Genomic DNA, 26,542 nt, shown 5'->3' on the forward strand with positions numbered 1-26,542 from the left:
TAGCAGATCCCTGACCATGATACTGTTGTATGAATTTGATGGGTACAGTTGCATGAAGAGACCATGCTGAAGGAGGGAAAAAAAATGCTAGGAGACATTTTTTGGAAGGAAGTAGTATCTAGTTAATTTTCTTTTTTAATCCTGAGCATATAGCTGTTCTAAGTTTTTGAAGATAAATTTAGAAGTGTATTTTACAAAATATTTGTATACTGCTGTCACTCAGGTTAATTTCTTTGCTATTTGAAATGAAGCAGATACTTCTGTCATATACTTCGTACATCCCACTTAAGCTCACAGCAAATAATTAAGGGTGAGTAATAGTGACTGAGGAATTCCAATCCTTTGAACAGCATTAACAGAAAAGCTACTATATGTAGTTTCCTTCAATCATAGAATACTAGAACTGGAAGGGACCATGAGAGATTAACAAGTCCAGACTCCTGCCCTCATGGTAGGACCAAGCACCGTCTAGATCATCCCTGATAGATGTCTGTCTACCCGGCTCTTAAATATCTTGAGTGATGGAGATTCCACAACCTCCCTAGGCAACTTATTCCAGTGTTTAACCACCCTGACAGTTAGCAAGTTTTTCCTAATATCCAACCTAAGCCTCCCTTGCTGCAGTTTAAGCCCATTGCTTCTTGTCCTATCACATCAGAGGCCAAGGAGAACAATTTCCCCCCTTCTCCCTGTGACACCCTTTTAGATACCTGAAAATTGCTATCATGTCTCCCTCTGTCTTCTCTTTTCCAAACTAAACAAGCCCAGTTCCTTCAGCCTTCCCTCATGCCTCATGTTTCCTAAACCTGTAATCATTTTTGTTGCTCTTCTCTTCGCCTATTTCTCTACATCTTTGTTGAAATGTGGTGCCTGGAACTGGACACAATACTCCAGTTGAGCCTAATCAACTCTACTTTGAGTGAAAGAACGACGTCTCATGTCTTGCTCACAATACTCCTGTTGTTGCATCCCAGGATCATCTTTGCTTTTTTTGCAACAGTGTGACACTGACAACTCATATTTAGCTTGTGATCCACTATGACCCTTATATCCCTTTCTGCAGTACTCCTTCTTAGACAGTCACTTCCCATTCTCATGTGTGAAATGGATTTTTCCTTCCTTAGTACAATACTTTGCATTTATCCTTATTAAACTTGATCCTGTTTACCTCAGACCAATTCTCTAGTTTGTCCAGATCATTTTGAATTATGACCCTATCCTCCAAAGCACTTGCAACCACTCCCAGTTTGGTATCATCTGCAGACTTAATAAGTATCCTTTCTATGTCATTATCTAAATCTTGATGAAGATATTGAACAGAATTGGTCCCAAAACAGACCCTTGTGAAACCCCATTTCTATGCCCTTGCAGCATGACTGTGAACCATTAATAACTACTCTCCTAGAACGGTTGTCAAGCCACTTGTGCACGCACCTTATAGTAGCCCCATCTAGGTTGTATTTGCCTACTTTATTGATAAGAAGATCATGCAAGACTGTATTAAATGCCTTACTAAAGTCTAGGTATACCAGGTCCACCGTTTCTCCCTTATCCACAAGACTTGTTATCCTATCAAAGAAAGCTAATAGATCGATTTGACATGAATTGTTCTTTACAAATCCATGCTGGTTGTTATCTATCACCTTATTCCAGATGTTTGCAGATGAATTCCTTAATTACTTGCTCCATTATCTTTCCTGGCACAGAAGTTAAACAGACTGATCTGTAGTTTTCTGGGTGGTTATTTCCAGGGCTCGCCGAGTGGCGGTGAGCCCCGCTCGCCAGCTGCGCGGTTCTGTGCTCTCCGCATGCGCAGATCGCTCTGCGCCGGCTCTTCTGGGGTGTAATCTACTCTCCATGGGCGAGTAGATTAACATTGTTTGTCGAGCCCTGGTTATTTCCCTTTTTATAGATAGGCACTATATTTGCCCTTTTGCAGTCTTCTGGAATCTCTCCTGACTTCCATGATTTTTCAAAGATGATAGCTAAAGGCTCAGATACCTTCTCTGTCAGCTTCTTGAGTATTCTAGGATGCATTTCCTCAGACCCTGGTGACTTGAAGACATCTAACTTTTCTAAGTAATTTTTAACTCGTTCTTTTTTTATTTTATCTCTTAAACCTACTCCATTTCCACTAGCATTCACTATGTTAGGCATCCGTTCATCATCAAACTTCTTGTTGAAGACCAAAACAAAGAAGTCATTAAGCACCTCTGCCATTTCCAAGTTTCCTGTTATTTCTCCCTCTTCACTGAGCAATAAGCCTACCCTGTGCTTGGTCTTTCTCTTGCTTCTAATTATTTTTATAGAATGTAGTCTTGTTACCCTGTATGTCTCTAGCTAGATTGAGTTGGTTTTGTGCCTTTGCCTTTCTGATTTTACCTTACCTGTGTCATTTGCTTTTCATCCTTTGTAATGTAAAGCTTTGTATCAGTACAAAATTAACAGCCAAGTCGTCATGTCTTTTAATGTTAAAATCTTTTCCAGCATCACTTACTATTACTTGTTGTTTCTGGTAGAATCTTTGTTGAGACAAAGAGGTATAGTAAGCATTTCTAAACAAAGAATACTTAAGTGAATGCATATTAAACAAATAAAATATTTATGTACAAGCCAACCTCTGACTGCAACAACTTAAAAAAAATTGTCATTACATAAATATCTAAAGCCTAGTCTACTCTTAAAAGTTCTGTTGGTATAAGTATGTTAGATAGGAATCACATCCCAAACAAACATACTGTGCAGGCAAAAGCTCTAATGCCGTGGTCCCCAACACAGTGCCCGTGGGCGCCATGGCGCCCGCGGGGGCCTTTCAATGCGCCCGCCAGGTGCTCGGGGCTGGCCTGGCCCTGGGCACATGGCGCATGGGCGCTTGCGGGGGGAGCACGCTTGGCGGGGGGAGCACCGGGCGCGTGGCACTCAGCGGGGGTGGGCGCTGGCCCCGGTCATGTGGCGGGGGGAGCGCCGGGCACGCGGCACTCGGCGGGAGGGGGGGGGAGTGCCGGCCCCGGGCGCGCAGCACTCGGTGGCGGGGCGGGGGCGGGGAGCGCCGGGCACGCGAGCGTGCAGTTGGGGAGGCACCCCTGGGCGCGCAGCTGGGGGGGCGAGCAGCAAGGGGGGGCCCGCCCCCGGGCATGCGTCAAGGGGGGGCCTGCCCCCGGGCGCGCTAGTGTCCCCGCCGCCTGGCGGGCAAACGGCCACGCCCCCTGGTGCCCGACAACCTCAAAAGGTTGGGGACCACTGCTCTAATGGGACATGCGCTTATACTGAGAGAGCACTTTCATCATAATTTATTTAATTTGGGAAGCTGGTATTAAGTTATACCAGTTAAAGAACTGTTTTACTGGTATAAACTGCATCTTCATTGGAGAGTTTGCTGGTATAGCTATACTACAATTTAGTATGCAAGCAAACACTTACTATTGTGGACAAGGTCTAAGATTCACTTTGAGGTATATCATTAATTGTGATAATACAATCAGTTTCAAATTGGTCACTGGTAAAATTACGTTGTCAGGTACTGAGACTGTGCAAGAAAATTGCCTTCCAGAGTACAGAGTGTCAACTGAATATAGTTAATTCTTCATGAAGTTTTGAATCTCATATCTCAAACATACATTAACTGTCTACATGGCCTGCAGCATTCTTTAACTCTTGGTTTGTTCTAAACCTCTTTTTGTCTAGGATTTGTAGAATTACTGAAAGCTAGTTAAATTGTAATTAAAAAACATACTTCAACCTAGACAGGGGAAAGCAAGGCTTTTGCTGCTTGATGATTAAAACATTTTTTCAATAAATATTTGCCTTTTAAGCATTTCTAGCTCTTGTTTGAAATTGCTAGGTATAAAAATCATATGTGACCATTCACTTTTACGATATGCATTAAGTTTCGTTTTATTCATTAGGTGCAACATAAATGTTCAGCATTTGTTGTGGAAATTACTAGCAAGAATGAAATGTTGCACACTAAATTGATCTTATATCTTTAAAGTAGAAAAAGTTGTGTGACTTAAATACTTCAGACAGAAGGGTAAATTCTTGCAAAAATGAACAAAATATTTTCAAAGTGTTTTAAAATATTAGCTATGAAAGCAAAGTGTTTTATCTAATTTTCAGTGTGAAGTTCCTTTTTGAAAGTAAGCTTATCTTCACTAATTTATCTATATTTTCTTGTCAGTCTTCTCTGTTTGTTGTAGTTGCACATTCTTGTTCAATATAGTTGTGTAGCTTCCTGAGCGAGGGAGTGGCACAGACAAAACTGTAATCTTTAACCACAAGGCTATGTAACACTTGATTTAAGGGAAGCTGTCTTCAGCTTTTAAAGATGTATCCAAAACCTGCATGCCCTTAATTTTTAGAGAGTGTGTGTGGAGTACCCCTACTTTGGATTGGGTTGCCAATCTTTTCTTTTTTGGGTATAATTCTAGTTTTTTGTTAGTGTGGGTATGCTGTAGGAAACAAGCCTTCTTCTGTAGACATGGGTACCAAAATGACTTGGGTCTTGTAAGAAAATCGTGATGATATTAAACATGCTTGTATTTGGATGCGGTGTTGTGATGTTGCACCAAACTGCCATCCTTTTTCTCTTAACTTTGTCCAAATTGTCATGTTGGTTTCTGTTAGGCCTCTTACTACTTTTAACTTTTTAATTTTTTCTAAGATTCAGTTGGGTCTTCAGTAGGCTGTGTATATGTCTATATCTATATCTGTATACACATCCAAATAGAATTATGTCTGTTGGGATGATAAAACTTGAGCTGGAGCACAAGTGTGCTCAGTGCTTTTAGTGGAGGAAGTTAGTGTCACTGTTATATTGAATGAACGGTACACGCTTTTTATATCACAGGTTGAACCTCTCTAATGCGGCACACTCTCTGATCCAGCGACATCTGTGATTGGCATGATTTTAGTTAGATGGATGGCTACTTAACATGGGTGTGGCCAAGTTTCCCACTGTCCCATAAAGTTGGTGTACAGCCGCCGGTCCTGGCTCTCAATGTTTTGTGCTGTTATTTAGCTTCATTTTGCCCCTCAATGTCTTCTAAGAGCACAATAAGCAGTGGAAGTGTTGGTAATGTTGCATACACAAATAAAATCCCTCAATTTTTTTCAGAAGACAGCTTTTATTTTTATTTTTTTTTATTTTTTTTGGGTCTGTCTGAGCCTGAGTCTATTCGGATGCATTATTGCATTTTTTTAAAAAATTTGTTCTAAAACCTTTGCAAGTGTCAGTGTATATGCAACTTGATTGCCTTTCGTAAAGCAAGATGTGCAATGAAAACTGTACTTGCTCCTTTGGCAGTCGTCAATTATAGTGTAATTCTGTTTGAAATAGGTATAACTTCTGAAAACTATCTGATGCTTTCATATTTTTCTCTTCATGAGAGCTAGCAAGAGTCTTCACACTCTTGTGCTTTTAAGTTTTACCAATGTATTATGTTTGACTTAAATTGTAAGCTCTTTTGGGCTGTACCTTGTCGATTGCATACTTGTAAAGTACTGTGTTCATGTTAAAAATACTATTTATAGAATCCTTAATGGAGTTTAGTTGATCACAAATTCACCTGCATTTTATGACATTCGTAAGTAAGGGTTTTTTGTCTTAAAACTTTTCCTGTGCATTTGTTCTCCTGGTGCACCAAGTCCAAGATAAGTCTGAAATAGAATCAACAGGAAAACTACTGTCACTCTGAAATGGCTTCTGATTTATTTAATACTTTACAAACAAGCACTTCTCCTGACCTAAGTGAGATACATATGCCATATTCTTTCTCACAAGAAAGTAAGGTGAGGTTCCAAACTAGAACTTAAAGGAGAGCTTTTTGTCCTGTCCCCTTCACTTTAAATCCATTTAATGATGAACATTTTAACGAGCCCCAAATTTTTAAAATGAACATCTTTGTCAGGTTCAATCTCTCAAAGTAATCAATTTGAAGTGTAAGCATATTTGAAGCTCTTCAGATGGCATTGATCCTGTGTAGGTCATCTTTCATTTTCCACCTGGTCTGGCAATGTGAATAGCTTCAGTAGTAAGTATTAATTCTTCATAACAGATACTCAGTTCTGGAAGGTATAGAAGTATATCAATTAGTCGACCCCATTTTAGCAATAAGGCTATTCTGGCTGCTTCTTCTTAAACCCTTATACTCTGAGTGGAACATAGGTCATCTACAAGTTTCCTCCACTTCACTCTGTCTCGAGACAAAACTTTTAGCTGACTCCAGGAGTACCCCAATTGTTGTCCTTCAATCTCAGTAGACCTTCTCCACGTTGTCCGAGGTCTTCCTCTTTTTTGCATTTTCCTTGCGGGTTCCATGTGAGAGCTTGACGATGATGGTTTTGAGAGTGTGGCCCAGCCAACCCCACTTTCTTCTCTTGCTTTGAACGTCAAGCAGTTCTTGTCCTGCTCTGGTCCAAAACTCATTTGTGACAGTCTTGCCATTTGATTTGGCTTGTGTCAAATCCCAAATGAGGGGGGTGTAAGAAGAATTTTAAGAATCTTCTGTATACTTAAAAATTGTCATTTTTCTTTTGTTTTTTATTATTCTACTACTTTGTAAGAACACATTTCAGTGGAGGAGTAATTAATTCATTCGTGGAATAGGTGATATAGTTTTGTTAGGTTTAAACCTACTTTTGACTTTCACAGGGTGGAGGAAGCACAGACAGGAAAACATGCACTCAATTGTGTACTTCAGAACTTGTATTTTGGTTATCTATAACTCCCATTGTCCAAAGTTTTCAAAGCCGTTTCAGGCTCATTAATAAGCTTTAAAACATCTCCATTAAGTAACTTTTATCTTTTCTATATAGGATTTTACAAATATCTGAGTGTTTTCCAGTAGTGCATTAAGTTATATCTTATGTGGTTTGTACTTGCTTGTTTTTCCGGTTTGGAAAAGTGAAGGGTAGGTTTTTTTAAAAAATGTTGCCCTGTATTAATGTTAGAGAAAGGAAAGTCAAATAAATGCACCTTGCAATCCCAGTTTTGGAAATGGGTAAAATAATTTGGAGTGCAGGTATCTTACCAAGGTCACAAGTGCTAAAGGAATACAGTCAAATTTCTATCTAACAACCCTCTCTTTCCTATAGCCTGAAAGATTAGTTTAATGAAAGTGTTATAATGTAAGTGGAAAACAAAAAGTATAAAACTTTTAAAAATCTCTCTGGTAAGTCAATGCACTTTATTTCCATGGTTTTGTTTCCCTCTAGTTATGTATCATATTAAAACTTAATACCAGTTAATCTTTTTTGTGAGAATAGAGGAAGGAAACAGAAAACAAGAGAGAGAATACAGAGAGGGAAAGATCATTTTAAGAAAATTAAGAGGTGACTTGTATATGGTATACATAGAAAATCTAAAACAAGTATTTAAAGCAGCCGTTCTTTATATTTTATCTCAAAAGTTTGGTCATTCTAAGAACTGTTATAAAATATAACAGTTACATTTCCTCGCAGCCAAAATAACAAAAAGGAAGCTGCTCATATCCTTTTAGCAAGTATCTTGCAAAAGAGGCTATTTGCATGCATGTGTATTTTACCGTCATGTTTCTCAACCTTGTTGATACTAGGGACAGACTTACTGCCTTCCTGCGATGTCAGGGAGATCTCAGGGACTGTTGTTGTTGTTCTACAAAATGCATCTGCTGTCTCAATCAGGATATGATAAAAAGGGAGACAACATTTATTTATTTTAAATATTTTCCCCCTGCTTCTCTATTGTAAAAATTTTGTAAGCTGCCTCAAATATTTTAAACACCATATAAATATATATAAAAAATTAAAATACAAAAACCTCAGGGGGACATAAAACCTGCTAAGACATCTGGAGAAGAAGCATGCATGCACGCACGCATGCACACACACACACACACACACACACACACCCCATACCAAGAAAAGCACGAGTAAAAAAGGTGGCTTTAGCCTGATACTGTAACAATGCTAACATTGGCGCCATGCGAATATCCTGGGGGAGAGAATTCCACAGCCTGGGAGCAAAAGCTGAGAAGGCCAAACTCCATGTAGGTATTAATCTTATCTTCACAAGTGGAGGAACACTGAGCAGAGCATCATCCCCAGCTGACCTCAATTCCCAGGCAGGTTCATATGGGAGAAAACGGTCCTTCAGATAGCTTGGACCTAACCCATTTAGGGCTTTATAGGTAATAACCAAGACCTTAAATTGTGCCTGGAAACATACTGGAAGCTAGTGCCGTTGCCGGAGCACTGGCATAATATGCTCTGTATAACGAGTATTAGTTAAAACTTGAGCAGCTGCATTGTGGGCCAGTTGAAGTTTCCAAAGGCTCGTCAAAGGCAGCCCCACAAAGTGCATTACAATAATCCAATTGGGATGTAACGAGCGTAAATCACTGTGACCAAGTCATGCTTATTCAGGAAGGTTCAGCTGAAGCTGCGCAAAAGCACTCCTGGCAACTGAAGAAATTTGGTTCTCAAATGTTAAAAAAGGGTCCAGGAGGACTCCCAAGCTGCGTACCTGTACTATACCACATGATTGAACAGAGAGCCTCCTGCTCCATAGGACCTCAGTCTTATCTGGACTCAGTCTCAGCTTATTTGATTTCATCTAGTCAATCACTGCCTCCAGCCACTGTTTTAAATCAGTCACTGCCACACCTGGTTCTGATGTCACAGGGAAATAGAGTTGGGTGTCATCTGCATATTGATAACGTTGCCCTCTAAAACGCCTTACGACCACTCCCAGCGGCTTCATATAGATGTTAAACAGCATAGAGGATCAGATGGAATCTTGTGGGACCCTGCAGCATAATTGTCACAGGGTTGAGTAGCAGCCCCCTAGCTCCACCTTTTTGAAAGTGCCCCGACAGGTAAAACCAGAACCACCACAAAACAGTGCTTCCGATATGCAGGTCCTCCAGGTGCTCTGGAAGGATACCATGGTTGATGGTATCAAAAACCTCTGAGAGGTCCTGGCGTGGGTCTTCTACTAGAGTGACCAAAGCGGTTTCAGTTTCAAAACCCGGCCTAAAGCCAGACTAAAATGGATCTAAATAATCCAATTCTTCCAAGAAAGCTTGGAGTTGCAACACCATCACCTGCTTGAGTACCTTGCCCAAAGAGGGAATATTCACAACTGGGCGATAGTTATTCAAATAATGAATAGCTAGTATTAGTAGCTAGACATTCAAATTGTGCTTTAGGAATACTTAAAGTGACCTACAAAGTAGGAAAAAATTTGCTCATGTGCCCCTTTTTCTTTCATTTTAGTGCTTAAGAGTACATTCAAGTAGTGTTTCAGCTGCCAGACTGACTGGACAGCTAGTGAAATGGAAAACTCACAAGAGCCAAGTGTGACAGTTGAACTATTAGCAGAAAAATAGAATGATGGAGTACAGAAAACTTTTTTATTATACCATATTTTGCTTCAATGACTGCAATATTTTGACTTAGGGAAGCTTTTGATAAAGTTTCAGCCAACTCCTACACTTAATTAATATGCATAAAATTTAAAATAAATGTTGATAAGACCTCTGTGAGATCCTCCCAATAATGCAGAGAAGATTAGTTTAACTATATCTGATATTTCTAAAGTATAAAACTCTTGAGATAAGAGGAAAGCCAATAAAAACAAAACGTTTTGCAGGTCACCTTTAGGCCAAACACTTGTGGTTATTGATATCCCTAAATGGAATGAATATTCCCTGCCAAGTTCACATGTGGCTCTTCTGCCAAATATCAATGACAGCAACTGAGGCTAGGTTCAGTAATATGTCCAGGAGGTTGTTTCAGAATAAACAGAACATATGGCTTAAATCCTTATCTAAACCTTTATCTGCTCCCAGCTTTTAGGAATTTTAAAGTCTCAACACTTTTTGGTTATTTTTTCCAAATTTGACTGCCAGAAAAAAGAAAAATGGAATTTGGAAGTAACTGGAGTTCTTCGAGATGTGTCCCCGTGGGTCCTCCATTTAGATGTGTCAGTGCTGCTGTACACACGGTCCAGAGATCTTTGCCAGTAATCTCCTGGCCGCCAGCATGTGCTGCGCTATTGCGCAATCACCCTGATTGACAGTTAGGCATGCACCGGCAGCCGTTCCTTCACAACCGCTGCTGGCATCGGTCACACTTCAACCAGTCTCCGTAATACATTAAAAAAACCCAAAGAAAAACAATTAGAGGAAGAAGAAAAGGAAAGGACAGAAAGACAAGTGAGCAAAGTGGTGCGAGGTTGCTTCCTCTACATCCCACTCCCCCACAAGACAATACAGACAAATAATCCTGTCATGCCCACACCACTGGGCTTTGAAAGGTGTACAGTGTGTGGAACAGCAATTGCAGCAGTAGACGGACATGAGCAGCATCTGCATTGGTTAGGGCAAGAACATCTGGTCAGCCACTGCCCGCACTGTCAGAAAGCTTGTCCCATGCTCTAAGGGGGTGAGAGATTTACAGAAAAGACTACTGTTTCTGGATAACATGGCTGAGTCACAGTCTCATTCACACTGCCTGGCTACCCTCCCTTCTCCCCCCCCCCCCCCCCCCGAGATTGCCCTCTTGAGGAGGAGGGCAGGAGGAGCACTCTCCCCTGGGGACAGGCTAGAGGCCAGGAGTCGGAGCAGGGCGTACAATGCTCCCAGTCCCCCTCTGAGCCTCAGCCTCTAAACAAAAAAAAAGTTAAAAAGGCTGATAATAGCACCAGCAAACAGGGCTCTCAAAAGCAGGACAAGGGATCTGACTTAAAGAAAAGCCGTGACCCTAACATGGTGCAAAGGTCTTCTGGACACGCTTCAAGCTCCCCACATAGGAAAGCGGTACCAGCAGATAACATGGTACCATGGAGCAGCAGGAATACCGGCAATCTGCAGAGCAGCGGAATGCTGCATGTGAGCAAACGCTCGGTACCACCGGTACAGGTGCACTTTAAAGCACTGGTGGTACAGATGCAGAGAGCTATAGGGAGAGCCCCGCCCATACTCCAGTACCAAGGTTCATAACAGAAGCAGAACTTGCAGTAGCATCTGTACCATGTTTGCCTCTATTTGGAATCAGTGGCATGCCACGCTCCAGATACTCCCTATTCTCCTCAATACCAGCATCATAAAAATCCGCCAGATTCAGTGAGGACAGGGAGGAACAGTCAAAGGGCCAGCACAGAGTCTCTTCACATGCAGGATTGCAGCACTAGCAAATACAGACATGGCAGATGGCACAGTGGATGCCTCCACGAATTCCGCCACAGTGGGCATATTGGGATCTTTGGGTTCCTTATAGAACCAACCCAACAGTTTCAAAACAATATGCAGGTCCCAGTGACAGTCAACTGACATGAACATCTGAAAGAGCAGACTGGGACCCAACTGACCATGAAAGCGAATAGTCTATGGAGGAGGCAACCCAGGCTATCTTGCCCAACACCTCCTACTCCACAACAGAGGAACACAGTCTTCCCAAGTCATCAGTGAGAGGGGAGGATGACTTCAGGAAGTTCCAAGACTTATTCAGGAGGGTGGTGGACACACTTGCCATACAACTCTCCAACTTAACGCAGAACAAACACAAACTCACAAGCATATTCAATTTACCTCAACACAACAGGCTTTCTTTATTGATGAATGAAGCATTGATGGATCCTGCCAAGGCTATTTGGAAAACTCTGGCATCGGTGCCTCCAATGTCGAAAAAGCTAGACAAGAAATATTATGTCCTCCTCCCCCCCCTCCCCCCCCCCTTCCCTTTGAGGTTGAATTCCTCTTCTCTCACCTTTCCCCGAATTCTCTTGTGGTCGAAGCAGCCAACCAAAGGAGTAAACAACAACAGTACTTCAGAACACCAAGTCGTGATAAAGAGACTAAAATGCTGGACTCTATGGGAAAGAAGGTATACTCATTAGCCTCTCTCCAGCTAAGAATCTCAAATTATGTGGCTCTACTAGCAAAATACTCTCACAACACGTTTGAATCATTCAATTCCTTTATTCAATATATACCAGAGGATGAGAGAGAACAGTTTGAATTAAATATCAGAGAGAGTTCTCTGATCTCTTGAACAGTTTTACAGGCTGCATGCAGCTGACACAGTCGCCAGGTTGATGGCATCTGCAGTAGTAATCAGATGGATGTCTTGGCTGCAGCTGTCAGGATTCCCCAAATGGACTGGTAGCACTTTATAGACTAACAAAACATGTAGATGGTATCATGAGCGTTTGTGGGCACAGCCCACTTCTTCGGATGATTCGAGTTATGAGTTTAGAACATTAAGGACCTCCCATTTTAAGGGGAGAAGCTCTTTGCAGAGTCTTCAAACTCAGCTCTCCACACATAAAAGGACTCCATGGCGACACTCTGTACATTGGGAATACAGCTGGCTGGAGCCAAGAGAAAACAATACAAACAGTATAACTATAACCGAAGATTCAGAGCGCCAGGGTACAAAGACCCTATAATAACAAGAGGCGCATGAGACAAACCCGACACAGACAACCAAATGAACAATTATCAACTCAGACATCCTCCTTGTGTCAGCAGATTTGAGGATTTGGTCGAGGGTACAAAAGCCCCTGGTCAACTAGGGCAGGTACATCCAAGCAAAACAACGTTCAGAAACAGACTCACCGCATTCTACCCAGCATGGCGAACTATCACATTGGACCAATGGGTCTTGGAAATAATACAAACCAGATATTGCATACCATTCACAGCAGTTCCACCAACCTATCTCCCTTCCCTGTCCCTCTTCATGGACCCCTCTCATAAGTTGGTCCTCCTGGGAGAAGCACAGTGCCTCCTAGCACTAGGCGCCATAGAGGAGGTACCCAGCAGTTACAGAGGGAAGGGTTTTTACTCCCAGTACTTTCTAAATATCAAGAAATCAGGGGGGTGGAGACCCATTTTAGATCTCCGGGGACTCAACGGTTCATCAAGTACCAACAATTCAAGATGGTCATGTTGGTAAAGATTATACCTGCCTTAGAGAAAGGAGCATGGCTAGCTACCCTCGACCTCACGGACGCATATTTCCATGTATCTATTCATCCGGTTCATAGAAGTTTCCTCAGGTTCACCATCAAAGACTTACACTATCAGTACAGGGTCCTCCCCTTCAGGCTGACCTCGGCACCCAAAGTCTTTTCCAAAGTCCTGTCCATGGTAGCAGCACACCTGTGGAGAAAACAAACCTCTTTCCATAACTCGATGTTTGCTTGATCAAGGCATCCATCTATGGAGACAGAGAACACTCACTGAAGTCAACAAGAACGTTATTCAACATGCTTGGGCTCCTACTGAATCTGGAGAAGTGCACCCTCACTCCGACACAGACATTGGAGTTCATAGGTGCACACTTGGACTGCAATTGTGGCATAGCTTCACTGCTGACCTACAGATGGTCAAGAATGCGCGATTTGATCGTGTCCATACAGAGTTGTGCGCACACGCACCATGGCACGGACGTGCATGCAAATACTAGGACACATGGCCATGTCCATGTTCGTAGTCCCCAATGTCCAATTACATATGAGGCCATTCGAGACATGGCTACACTCCATGTACCATCCCAGGCACCATCCACTCCACAAAATAATCCATGTGTCCAGGCAGGTCAAATACACCCCAAACTGGTGGACAGACATAAAGAATGTCTGCATAGGACTTCCATTCCAAACGCCACCTCGATCAGTCATTATCACGATGGATGTGTCCCTGCTGAGATGGGTAGTCCATTTGGAGATCGTGATATTACAGGGACAATGGACATGCGAAGAGTCCCGACTTCACATCAATGTGTTGAAACTCAGAGCAGTGAGGAGGGCATGTGCTCAACTACTTCCACAAGTAGAAAACAAACATGTGAGTATAATGTCGGACAATGCCACAATGACATATTACATAAGCAAGGGAGAGCGAGATCGCATAGCATGTGTGCGGAAGTAACGAAACTATAGTGATGGTTTATTATACACAATGTGTCACATACTGCGATGCACTTACTGGGCAAGGACAACAACCTAGCAGATGCCCTCAGAAGACAATTCCCACAGAACCACGAATGGGAAATCAACAAATCCATCATAACCAGTCTGTTCGGGAGATGGGGATACCTGGTAGTAGACTTGTTTGCAACGCACATCAACTCCAAGTGCCTCCTGTATTGCTCTAGAGCGGGCATTGGACCATGATCTCTAGGAGATGTGTATGAAATACACTGGTATTTCCCACTAGTGTATGCATTTCCACCTATACATCTAATACACCAAATGGTAATAAAGATCACACAGGAGGCAGCAAGAGTTATACTTGTAGTTCCCAACTGGTCAAGACAAATCTGGTACCCTACCATATTACAACTCAGCACATATCAGCAGTACAAGTTTCCCCTGGTATGAGCTCTATTAACTCAGGACAAAGGGTGCATACTGCACCCCGCGATATATACACTGAGCCTACGAGCCTGGATGCTTGTTGGCTCTCACACAAAGAGCTAATCCTGTCTCAGAAGGTCAGACACATCCTAATTAATTCCAGGAAGCTCACTACTAGACGAATTTACCTGCTGAAGTAGGCCATATTTGTGGCCTAGAATTCGGCTCACGCATGGGATCCACACAAGGGGGGGGGATATCAGATAAACTGGAATATAACCTTTACCTGCAGGACACAGGACTATCAATTAATTCTATCAACATACATTTTTAGCAGCTATATCAGCCATTCCCCCACCCATACAAGAGTATTCTATTTTCTCCCATCCATGTGTTAAGAGATTCCACAAAGGCATATGGAATCTGTACCCACTGCTCAGAGAGCTAGTGCCATCATGAGAGCTGAACCTAGTGCTCGTCTCTATCATGAGATGACCTTTTGAACTGCTCACAGCTTGCTCCCTACTCTACCCCTCAATGAAAGTAGCCTTTCTTGAGGCAATAACATCAGCCAGGAGAGTGGGAGAGATAGCAGCACTCGTGGCAGATCCACTGTATTTCACAAGGACAAGTTTATCCTTAGAACCCCCCTGAAATTCCTGTTCAAGATCCCTACCTCATTCCATTGTAATGAACCGGTATACCTAACTGTGTTCTTCCTGAAACCACACGAGGACAGCAAACAAACTGTGTTGCACATGCTGGATGTATGCAGGGCATTAGCTTTTTACTTAGAACGCACAAAAGACTTCCGAAGAACACCCAGGCTATTCGTGTTTTGCATGGACAGATCCAGAGGTCAGCTTGTTTCCAAACAATGAATATCCAAATGGATTTCTACGTGTATACAGCTATTTCTGGGAGTAAGCCATAGCCACCAACAGTTACCTGGATGCTCTCCATGAGAGCAGTATCTACCACAACTGCATTCCTCGGGGTCTTCCAATGGACATCATTTGCAGAGCTGCAACATGGGCTTCAGCTAATACTTTTGCACAGTGTTACACTATTCAGTCCTTTCAGGACTCAGACACTAGATTTGGACGTACCATAATGTCCAACATCCAAACTTGCATTATGGAGCGCCCTCCACCAAGTAGGAATACTGCTGCATAGTCACCGAAGTGGAGCACCCATGGGAACCTTCAAAGAAGAAAGGAAGGTTATTCACCTTGTGCAGTAACTAGAGTTGTTCGAGATGTGTCCCTGTGGGTGTTCCACACCTCTCCTCCTCCCCTCTGCTCCATGCTAACAGTCCGGCGTAGACAAGGAATGGAGGAAACGGCTGCTGACTTGTGCCTAATTGTCAGTCAGGGTGATTGCGCAATAGCACAGCGCACGCTGGTGGCCAGAAGACTGCTAGCAAAGATCTCCCAGCCGTGTGTACAGCAGCGCTGACACACCTAAGTGGAGTACTCACGGAGACATCTCTCGAAGAAGTTACTGCAAAAGGTGAGTAATTTTCCCTTTCCTGCCAAGTTCACATGTGGCTCTTCTGCCAAATATCAATGACAGCGGTTGAGGCTAGGTTTAGTAATATGTCCAGGAGATTGTTTCAGAATAAACAAAACATATGGCTTAAATCCCTATCTAAACCTTTACTCACTCCTAGCTATTAGGAATTTATTATTTCCTACTTTGGTTATTTTTTCCCCACTTGCAGCCACATGGGAGTCTTTGGTAGCATGGAAGAGACTGGCTTTTAATGGGGATTTTAATATTAAAGTGATCATAGCTATGAAATAAAAGGAAGGCTTATCAATTTGATTGCTATTTTCACAATTTCTAGGCTCCTTTGGTTTGTTCTGTCCACTTGTCATGTGGGATTTACGAAAGGCATAACTGTAATATTGAGGGTGGGAGCATCCCAGTACTGAGTTTGATACAGAGAGAAACAAAATTTCTTCCCACAGTAGAGAGAGAAATGGCTTATGGCACATGAGCAGTATATTGGTAGGTCCATTTGACTGCCTTTACCTTTAGCAGCAACATTCAGTTATGTCTGCAGTGTTTCCCAGGAGAAGTGCAGACTCATACAAAATATAATGCTAGAGGGATTGATATCTGGCTGGGTTTTGTACAGCTTTTGCTGGTTGCCAATGAAAAGACTTTGCTAGGGTTGTGGTTTGTTTTTTTTTCCCTCTCCCTGCTCCCTGACCTAGAGGGTGATGAAGAGGGAGAAAATCTCTCTGCCCCTTTTAATAATCAGGCCTCCCCCAAGATGACTCATTTGCCTTATCTTCCTTCTTGGCATGCTGCAGTATTTGCTGGACTTTTCCATCATGCTCAAACCTTTGTGTTATTGACCCCTTTCATACAAAAAGCCCCTGAGTGCATCACCCCCTTATAAATTAAAAGCACTCTTTTATATTTAAGACTATTAAAAATGCTGGAGTTGAAGCAGTACTTGACGGTGGAGGCTGACAGCTCATGACCCTTCACCTAACCTCTGGATTAGGGATGTAAACTGTCATTTAAAAAAGTTAACTGGTTAAATACTGTGTTTAACTGGTAAATACGGGAGCAGCCCTCCCGCTGTGGCATGACACAGCGTCCCAGCCCAGCTCGGCCAAAGCAGCCTCCCACCCGCTGCACCATGGGCTGCTCCAGCCAAGCTGGGTCAAGCCCGCCGTGCAGTGGGTGGGAGCTGCTCAGGCTGGGCCTGCCAGTTAACTGGTTACCTGTAAGCATCACCACATAGGTGTGATGCTTACTAGGTAACCAATTACCCCTTTACATTCCTACTCCTGATTCCATGAGGGGTTACAACCTGTAGTTGGAGAACTGATTCTAGCTGCTATCTCAGTAGGGGGGGGAAGAGGACAGGTAGGTTTTGTTGTGAGGCTGCCTTCTTTGCCAGCTGCTTGTGCATTTGGCAGGGGTCCAAAGCTATCTTCTTTCCTGGTTGGACCTGACCTCAGAGCATAGCAAGAGTGGGGAAGATAAGCAAAGAGGCCTTTAATCGCACCTAGTCCCCAGCCTGCATACATGGGAGGGTGCAAAATGGTGGCAATGCCTAAAGGGTGTAGAAGATAAGTCAAGCAGGGTGGAAGGGATTATGTTTTTTCTCTCTGAGGTGGCAATCCAAGTGGTAGTTAGAGCAGTGGTTCCCAGACTGTGCTGTGTAAGCTGTTTGGGGTAAGGAACATTTTTGTTTTGTTTGCTGTTTGTACAATGTTTAGCACAATGAACTCAGGTTCCTATTCACTACAGTAATACAAATACTTTCCCACAGGTCAACAGAAAATTGACTGGTAGCATGGTGCTGACTCTTTAAAAAAGCTGCTGGAAGAAGCAATAATAAATGGTTTAGAGGGAACCTTCACTTTGGATCTTATTAACTGTGTTACCTCTCAGATGTGCTGACTCGGGCAAAGAGGGTTTCACTGTTTTAAAATAAAAATTTTGTTTCTGTATTCTGCTTTGCTGAGATGTACTGTGGGATTTTTTTATTTTACCTTGACATTGAGGGACATTTCCACAGTTGAGCCACTCTTTTTTGGTGACAAATCTGAGGAACCATTCCAGTTTCAGTTGTTAGAGGAGGTTTTGGAACAAATTGATACATTAATCAGAAATAAGTCATGAGGATCAGACAGTATTCACCCGAGAGATCTGTCAGAACTAAACTGTGGAGTGTAACTTATTGAAATGAGTTTTTGTCCCAGATGAATCGGAGGATAGGAAATGTGATACTTATTTTTAAAAAAGGTGATCCTGGCAATTATAAGCTGGTGTGTCTAACTTTTGCACCATCCAAATTGATTGAAACTATAGTAAAAACTGGAATTATCAGACGTATAGATGAACATGAATTGTGTTGACTCTTTCCCCAATATTTTTTGTAAAACAATATCCTGCCTCGCCAAACTATTAGAATTCTTCAGCGGGATCAACAAACATTTGGACTAGGGCAATCCAGTAGCTGTATGTACTCAGACTTTTTAGAAAGCCTTTGACAAGGTATTCACCAACAACTCTTAAGTAAAATAAGCAGTAATGGATTAAAAGGAAAGATTCTCTTGTGGATCAGTATTTGGTTAAAAGGAAAAGTAGAAATGAAGAGACATCAACAGCAATGTCTCTCAGGGAACTATATTGGGACCAGTGCTATTCAACATACTCATAAATGATCTGGAAAAAAAGGTAAACGTTAAGGTGGCAAGATTTGCAGATGATACAAAATTAGTCAAGTTAAGTCTCTAAAGCAGAGTATGAAGAGTTTCAAAAATTTCTCACAAAACTGACTGGGTAACAAAATGGCAGATGAAATTACTTGTATATATTCAAAGTAATGCACATTGCGACACACAATCCCAATCATACCTACAAAATAATGAGATCTAAATTAGCAGTTACCCCTCAAGAAAGAGGTTGTGGAATCATTGTGGATAGATATCAGAAAACATCTATTCCATGTTCAGTGGCAGTCAAAAAAGCTAACAAAATGTTAGAAATCATTAAGGGAGGGATAGAAAATATAATACTGCTGTGTTAATCCATAATACACCCATACCATTAATATTGCATGCTGTTCTGGTTACCTTACCTTAAAAAAAATTGTTACAATTGGGCAAGGTGCAGAGGAGAGCAAAAAAATGATTAGGGTTGTGGATTAGCTTTCATATGAGGAGAGATTAAAAAGTCTAGGACTTTTCATCTTGGAAAAGAGAGCTGACAGGAGATATGATAGAGGTCTATAAAATCATGAGTGGTGTGGAAAAAGTGAATAAGGAAGTGTTTATGCCTTTACATAACACACGAGCCATTGTTCACAGAATGAAATTAATAGGCAGCAAGTTTTAAAACAAACAAAAATAAGTATTTCTCACAACCTGTAGAATTCATTGCCATGGGATGTTGTGAAGGCCAAAATTATAATTGGCTTCAAAATAGGATTGCATAAGTTCTTGGAGAATAGGTCCCTCAATGGCTCTTACCCAAGATAGTCAGGGATGCAAGCCCATGATAAACTCTTAATTTCTAGGGGGTTGGTGTGAATGGCAGGGATGGATCACACATAAGATTGCCTGTTGTATTTGTTCCCTCTGAAGCACCTGGCATTGATCACTATCAGATGACAGAATACTGGGCAAAATGAACCATTGGTTTGATCCATAATTCTTATGTAATTTGCAGATTACTTTTTAACATTATGGCTCTTCAGACTTTAAATTTATCAGGTGTGCAATATAGAATTTGCTTTCCTAAGCACTTGAATCTGCAAAATGTACTTTTTCAGGTTACTGTAAGTAGCACAGTAGAAAATCATTACAAAGCTGATTATATTTTAAGACTTCTAAAATGTTTTGTTCAGATTGGTGTAACTTCCACAAATGGAGACCTGAAAGGATTTATAGATCAGAACTGGAGTCCATCAAAAGGTAAGAGGAGTTGAATTTGTCTATTCAAAAAAGAAACCCTTTCTAAGGTTGCCATCTCTCCAGACTTCAGCAATTTAAAATGTTCCTTTGAACTGTTGGTGCACTCACTGTATGTGATTGATTTTTTATTTATTTATTTATTTTTACTTTTTTTTGGACCCACCTTAAAATATTAAGCATAAAGTACTGTATTAGGTACTAGGAATGTAAGTTAGTAGTCGAGTACTCATCTACAAGATAAGCCAAAGCTACTAGCTTTCCTCCCCCTTGCTGCCTCTGTATCCAAGGTAGCAAGGGGGGATGGAAACAGGAGTGGGTGCTGGTGGGAGCCAGCTTAAAAGGGAGGAGGGGAAGCTGCCATGAAGCAGCCTCTGCCCGTAGTCTTGGACCAGCGCAAGCCAGGACTGCTCAGTGCCGGTTTGCGCTGGGTCCAGCTGCGCCTGTCTGCAGTAGTCCTCTGCATTTTAAATGTAGTGAGAACACGCAGAGGCACAGCGGTCCTGAACCTGAATGAGCCGAGACTGCTTGGTCCCGGCTTGCAGGGTCCATAAGCTACCCCCACTACTGCTCTGCATTTTAAATATAGTAAGAGGGGGGCAGCGTGCACCGGACTCCTCCTACATTGAACTGCAGAGCTGAAGTGGGGTAGCTCTTGGACCTGCGCAAGCTGGGACAGAGCACCTTCCCTTATCAACTAATCATGTAATTGATACAAATTGACTAATCGACTACACTTAGGTAATTAGTCAATTACCGGCCTCTTAACATCCCTAATTGGTACCTCAGTATCTGTAAGTGCTATGTTGTAGACCCACGACAGTGACTCTATAATTAAGGCTTTAAGATGAAAAGCCAAATGAGACTGATAATAACTATCAGAATATTAAATTCACTAATTTTTTTATGGAAGCAGGGAATGTGTCAAATCACCATCTTCTTACTGAACCCTGAATCTCCATGTTGCAGGGATGCTCCTGACTAAGGGAAAGATGAACTGATCTTCTCCCAGGATTAGTCTGTGCCTCTGAGGGAGGATGAGTTTGTGGTTAAGGTACTACACTTAGGGTACATCTACATTGCAATACTATTTCAAAATAACTAGCACTATTCCGAAATAACTTAGTTCGCCTCTACACAGCAGGCAGATATTTCAAAATGGTGTCAAAATACTGTCAAGCTGGAGGACGTATTACTCTGACTACTGTAATGCTCATTGTACGAGGAATAAGGAAAGTCTGAGGAAGAGTGCTTTATTTCCAAGTAAGTGCTGTGTAGATATTCCCTGTTTCGAAATAAGCTATTTTGAAATAAGAGATGCAATTGATGTAGCTCAATTTGCGTAGCTTATTTTATGGTAAGCTCTTCAGTGTAGATGCCCCCTAGACTTGAGAAACTGGATTTAGTTCCCAGTTCTGTCGTAGACTGTGTCCTTGGGAAAATCACTTAATATCTGTATCTCATAGCAATTGTAATATTGGATCAGAAACATGTTTACAGCAGTGACCAGTACTAAATGTTTCAAAGTAATTCTGTCATCTACTTTATATTTGAGAGAGTCTGTTCAAGAACCCTTCCTAAATGGTAAGAGCTAGGACCACCAAATTCGGCATAGAGATTCCTCTTTTCATAATTTAAAACAGGATTGGGATTTAGTTGTCCCTGGAGTGGGATTGCTTCTCATAAAACCAAACAGAAAAGAGACATAATCACCAGGGAGGTGAAAGGGGCTGGCTGGGGGTGCCACCCCACCATTCAGGACTGTCTCAGCCCCTAGCTTTCTCTCCTAGGCACTCTTTAGACAGGGCAGAGGAAGGGGCTGAAGCTCCCTCCCCCAATGCGTACAGGGATGTTGCTGTCTGTTCCCTTGTCAGGTAATGAAGAGAGAGTGCGCAAAAATGAATTAAGGACCCAAGCAATGCCAGGTAAATCTTCTATATTCTATATAAGGTTTATTGGCCTCATTGCCACAGTATATGAGCATCATCCACTGTTGTATTGAGAAGAAGCAGATGTGTGAATTTGCCCCCATGAAGGTATGGTCTTATTCCCTCATTTACAGATTGCCTTACACTGGGAAATATACGTGTTTATATTGCTATCAAAATGCAACAAGAATATCCAGAGATAATGGTATCCGTATAAATGTCCAAGCCTTCTCTGATTACAGTCGGTCCCCAACTTGCAACACGATCGGTTCCTGGGGAGGCATTGCAAGTTGGGGGCGTTGTATCTCAAACCTGCATTTACGATGGGTGCTGGGTAAGTCGGGGGTGTTCGGCCCCTTCCGCACTTGCAAAAATGGTCGTGAGTGTGGGACGTTACAACTCGGGCCGTCGTAATGCGTGGGTTTCCTGTATTTAGGTTTTGGTCTAAGCAACATCCTATGGCATAAGCTGCACAATCTAACTATGTGCACCTCAGTTCTCCATCTATACATTTGTGATTCATATAGATCTTTTGTCTTGATTATTTAAATTTTAAACCCACTGGATAAGGATTGTCCCTCACTGTGTGTACAGCACAGAGCACAATGAAAGCCTAGGCTTTGTTAGAGCTTCTAGGTAATAATGTAATACAAATAGTAATTGGGACAGAAGTGAAGCTGCTCTGTAATTTATAAATATTCTGTTGACATGGTTACTGGGTTTACAGTAAATACTTTGGCTTAGTTCAACAGTGGGCTGTAAGCAAGAGGAAGAGAATAGCTCAAGATATGGCAAACACTTGAGGCTTGTTTTGGGCCATTGACTCTGAGGAGTCTGCTGATTGACTCAGTCTCCTGATAAACCCTATAGCCATGCCAGGATCCAGAGGGGCTGGAGCGAGGAGGCAGCCATGAGGCTGGTGGCTGGTCCAGGGCTTGGGGTGGGGGCAGTAGCAGGGGAGCCAGATATTATCACCCTTGGTCTAGCAAAATCCCTCATCCGGGATCTACTGGACTCAAAGGTGCTGGACCAGGGAGGTCAGACCTTCTGCTACCCTCTTGTTCTTGCACTTCAAAAACATAGAAGTGTGTAGCGGGATGAAAGCATAAAATCAGCATTGTTAGGAAAGACTGCATAACTAGTGCCATCACTTTCCCTGGCTTCTCTACCTGCATTTATATTTAGAAAAAGAACTGACCACAGATACCTCTATCCAGGTATGGGTGTGGTTACGTGGAAATTGTGGCTTGTAATTCCCCATTATAGAAAAACAGGTGAGAGAGACCAATTGGTGTGAGAGGTGAAAGCAGGTGGGATAGCTACAGGAGAAGGTGATTAGGCTGAGGATGCTTCTTCTTCGAGTGGTGTCCTTGTGGGTGGTCCACTGAGATATTGGTGTGTTCTTGCAGCGGGGATCAGAGTTTTTTTAGCCTACCAGTACCTTCCCGTGCTGCACATGTGCAGCAGCCATCTTGCACTGTTTTCATCCATTAGCTGCGTGCACAGCGCTAGTGTCCCTCCAGTTACTTACTTTCTACTGTCATCTGCAGAAGACAGAGTTTCCAGTTGTGCTCTCTACACCTGAGAAAAACATAGAAATATATAGTTAGTTGTTGTAGTTTAGTCAATTTTAGAGTTAGTAGCGTTATAGTTGGGGGAAAGAAAATATTTTTGTTTGGTTCTTGCTCCAAGTTCTTAGTCCCAATCAGCATGATGCCAGGCTCCCCTGGTTTTAAATAATGTGATTCCTGCAGATACTCGATGCCTGCCTCAGATGGGCATGCCTCATGTACAAAGTGTCTAAGTAAAGGCCGTGTGGCGCAGAAGTGCCTACATTGCCAAAGTATGACCACATGGGCCAGAAAGGTCCGTGAAATGAGGCTCAAATTTGTGTTCATAGAAATTCCTTCAACCACCAGAAGCCAAACAGCCCCCTCAGAACCTGTAATACTGAGAAAAATAGCTAACTCATCACCCAGAAGGGATTCACATAAGTCCCAGGAGTCTCTAGCATACTCCTTGTCTGCCATGCCATCCACTTCTCATGTCAGGCATTCGCAAGTGGCGTCAACATCCGGCACAGCGCACAAACAAAAGATGGCACCAACCAAGGGTGACAAGCCAGAACCCAAAAAAGGTCACCACGCTGGCATTGTCAATACCAGCACCCATGAATATGCTGCCTCTGCCGGTGCTGAAAAATACCACAGCACTGTAACTACAGGACTCTCAGTGCCCAGCAACACCTAAACATCCTTCTGCACCACAGGTGCTGAAGTCTAAACGAGTGAACCGCAGCTTTGGGGCCCGACACCACCATCATCGGTGCCCCCTTACTGGTGCCGACCAATAAGTCACCTCCCCATTCCCCCAGGATAGTGGAACCTAACCTGCACCGACATTCTTTGGAAAACATTTTGTTCTCTCCTACACCATCTCCAGGTACTGGACCTGGCATGGGATGGGACAGTCTGTTTCCCTCACAGCATTCCTCACCAACGGCTTCAGTGAGCTAATGGTGCTCAAGCAGCTGCAGACCTTTATACCACCCTCCTCAACTTGCTTGGCTCAGCCACTCATGGTTGTTTCCGCCCCAACAATATCAGCCCCAGTTGAAAACCCTAGGAATCACGAGGCCAATATTACTTTTGACCACCTCATAGACACCAATTTCGCCCCTCTACTGTGCCTACCCTGATGTGCACCCCAGCTAAACCTCTTCCACCAACAGTTCAATCCCCTCCATCTCCTCTTCCCCTCTACCCCCCTCAGCCACAATTCAAACTGGTCTAGTAGAGGATGACGATGACATACCTCAGTTAGACTCAGACAGCCAATCCCCTCTTTTTCATCCTTCCCAGATGAATCAGCATTTCCCTCCTTCTCTTCTCTGCCAGCTGATGACCTGAAACAATTTCAGGAATTATTCAAAAGGGTAGCACAGTCACAAGACAACCTTACAAGAGGTGAGGAAAACCAGCACAAACCATTACAAATTTTACAACCTTCCACATCTTCCAAGATTGCATTACTGATAAATGAGGTCATCATAGAACCCTTGAAGGCTATATGGCAAACACCGGCCTCTATTCCACCCACCAACTGCAGAGCTGACAGAAAATAGTTTGTCTCTGCAAAGCAGATGGATTTCCTGTTTTCTCATCTGCAGCCAAATTCGCTAGTCATTGATTCTGTCCACCACCGGTCTAGACAACCATAATATAAGTTAGCTCCCCAGAACAAAGACCAAAAAAGGCTAGACATCTTTGGGAGGGAAGTCTATTCCTCAGCCATGCTCGAGTTTCAAATCTCCAACTACACAGTCTTCCTTGCCAATTCCAATTACACCAAACTTCAGGAGCTGCTCAATGACCTCCCAGGACAGAAGAGGCCACAGCTGCAGTCCATCATGAGAGGGCCAGTCCATTGCCCAAACAGCGCTTTGTGTATTGATGGGCCACTGTCTCTGCTACATCCATTCAATGGCAATGGCTATCGTTTTGCACCAGGCTTCCTGGCTGCAGTCATCTGGTGTTCCCAAGGAACTGCAAACCAAAGTGGAGGATCTGCCCTTTGACAGCGCTCAACTGTTTGTGGCTAAAACAGATGAATTACTCTATTCCATGAAAGATTCACATACAACCCTCCGCACGCTTGGAATGTACACATTGCCCAATAAGAGGAAGAGATATACGCTATATCAGAAAACAAGAGATACATCCTATCAGAGGCCATTTGACAACAGATCGAAGCAAAGGCCAAATAGAAGGGCGGCACAGCATACCCAGCCATCCGCATCCCTACCTGCACCTCCGAAGCAGCAAGAATGGGGTTTTTCCAAGAAGGATGGGGAAGAGTATCTTCAGATACAGACTGGCTAACGTAGTGAAACAGGCTTTAAACTAGGTTGATGATGGCAGGAGACAAAAGCCCTCTGATAAATTGAAAACTGGAGGGCTGGGTGAAGTATTGTACTTTGGGGGCACAGGAAGGACAGATTCAATCACAGCAAGGATGAAAGACAGGGAGTCTAATGAACATCTTAGATATCTATATAGTAATGCAAAAAGTATGGCAAATAAACTGGAATAACTAGACAGACTAGTAAATAATCACAATAACAAGGGTTGGTTTTATGGAAGCATGGTGGGATAATTCATGTGTCTGGAATATTGGTACACAAGGGTGTAGCTGTGTTAGGGAGGGACATGGAGGGAAAGAAGGGAGGAGGTGTTGCCTTGTATATCAAAGAGATATTCATTTGTACCCAGGTTGGGATAGAACGGTAGGCCTGAAAGTCTGTAGGTAAGGATAAAAGAGGTAAAAATGTCATGGTAAGGGTCTACTATAGTCCACCTGACCAGGAAAAAGAGGTTAATAAAGCTTTTTGTTTAAAACAAACAAACAACTAACTGTCGTCCAAAACACAGGACTTGGTGGTGATGAGGGTCTTTACTACCCAGACATTTGTCAGGGGAAAAACAGTACAGCATGACACACTTGAAGGGCTGAAATTTTTAGCTCTGATAAAGTTTTAAAACAGAAGGACTCAAATAGCAGATAACAGCTTCTTTTACTCACAGTACCAGCAACCTTTGCAGCCTGCACCCTGACTAGGGATGTTAATTACCATTTAAAATGTTAACTGGTTAAACCTAGCATTTAAATGGTTAACCCTAGAGCAGCCCTGCCCGCGGTGCGATGCCCCATGGCTGGTAGCAGAAGCTGCTCCAGTCTCGCCCCCAGCCCTGTTGTGGCAGTTGGGGCAGCTTGTGTCCAGCTGCATGTAGGTTCTAGCCAGCCAGACCAGTTAACCTTGTAACTAAGCCGGT

At 42.8% G+C, this 26,542-nt stretch overlaps 1 protein-coding gene across 7 annotated transcripts in view; it reads left to right on the forward strand.

Moving 5' to 3' along the window:
- The window catches only part of TFDP2 (transcription factor Dp-2), a 192,721-nt gene that overhangs the window by 36,965 nt on the left and 129,214 nt on the right, over nucleotides 1–26,542 (forward strand). For 2 of the 7 annotated variants that reach the window (XM_075937643.2, XM_075937640.2), the window contains 2 exons: nucleotides 19,719–19,785; nucleotides 21,657–21,707. The exons of 3 other annotated variants lie outside the window; for them this stretch is intronic. In XM_075937643.2, coding sequence (XP_075793758.1) covers nucleotides 19,719–19,785; nucleotides 21,657–21,707 — 118 coding nt within the window. Of the gene's footprint in view, nucleotides 1–19,718; nucleotides 19,786–21,656; nucleotides 21,708–26,542 lie in introns of those variants that run through there. 2 more of the 7 variants (XM_075937641.2, XM_075937644.2) reach the window with 1 other exon arrangement.

Source organism: Pelodiscus sinensis, chromosome 10 (assembly GCF_052426305.1).
Source record: "Pelodiscus sinensis isolate ZL-2025 chromosome 10, ASM5242630v1, whole genome shotgun sequence".
Taxonomy (NCBI): domain Eukaryota; kingdom Metazoa; phylum Chordata; order Testudines; family Trionychidae; genus Pelodiscus; species Pelodiscus sinensis.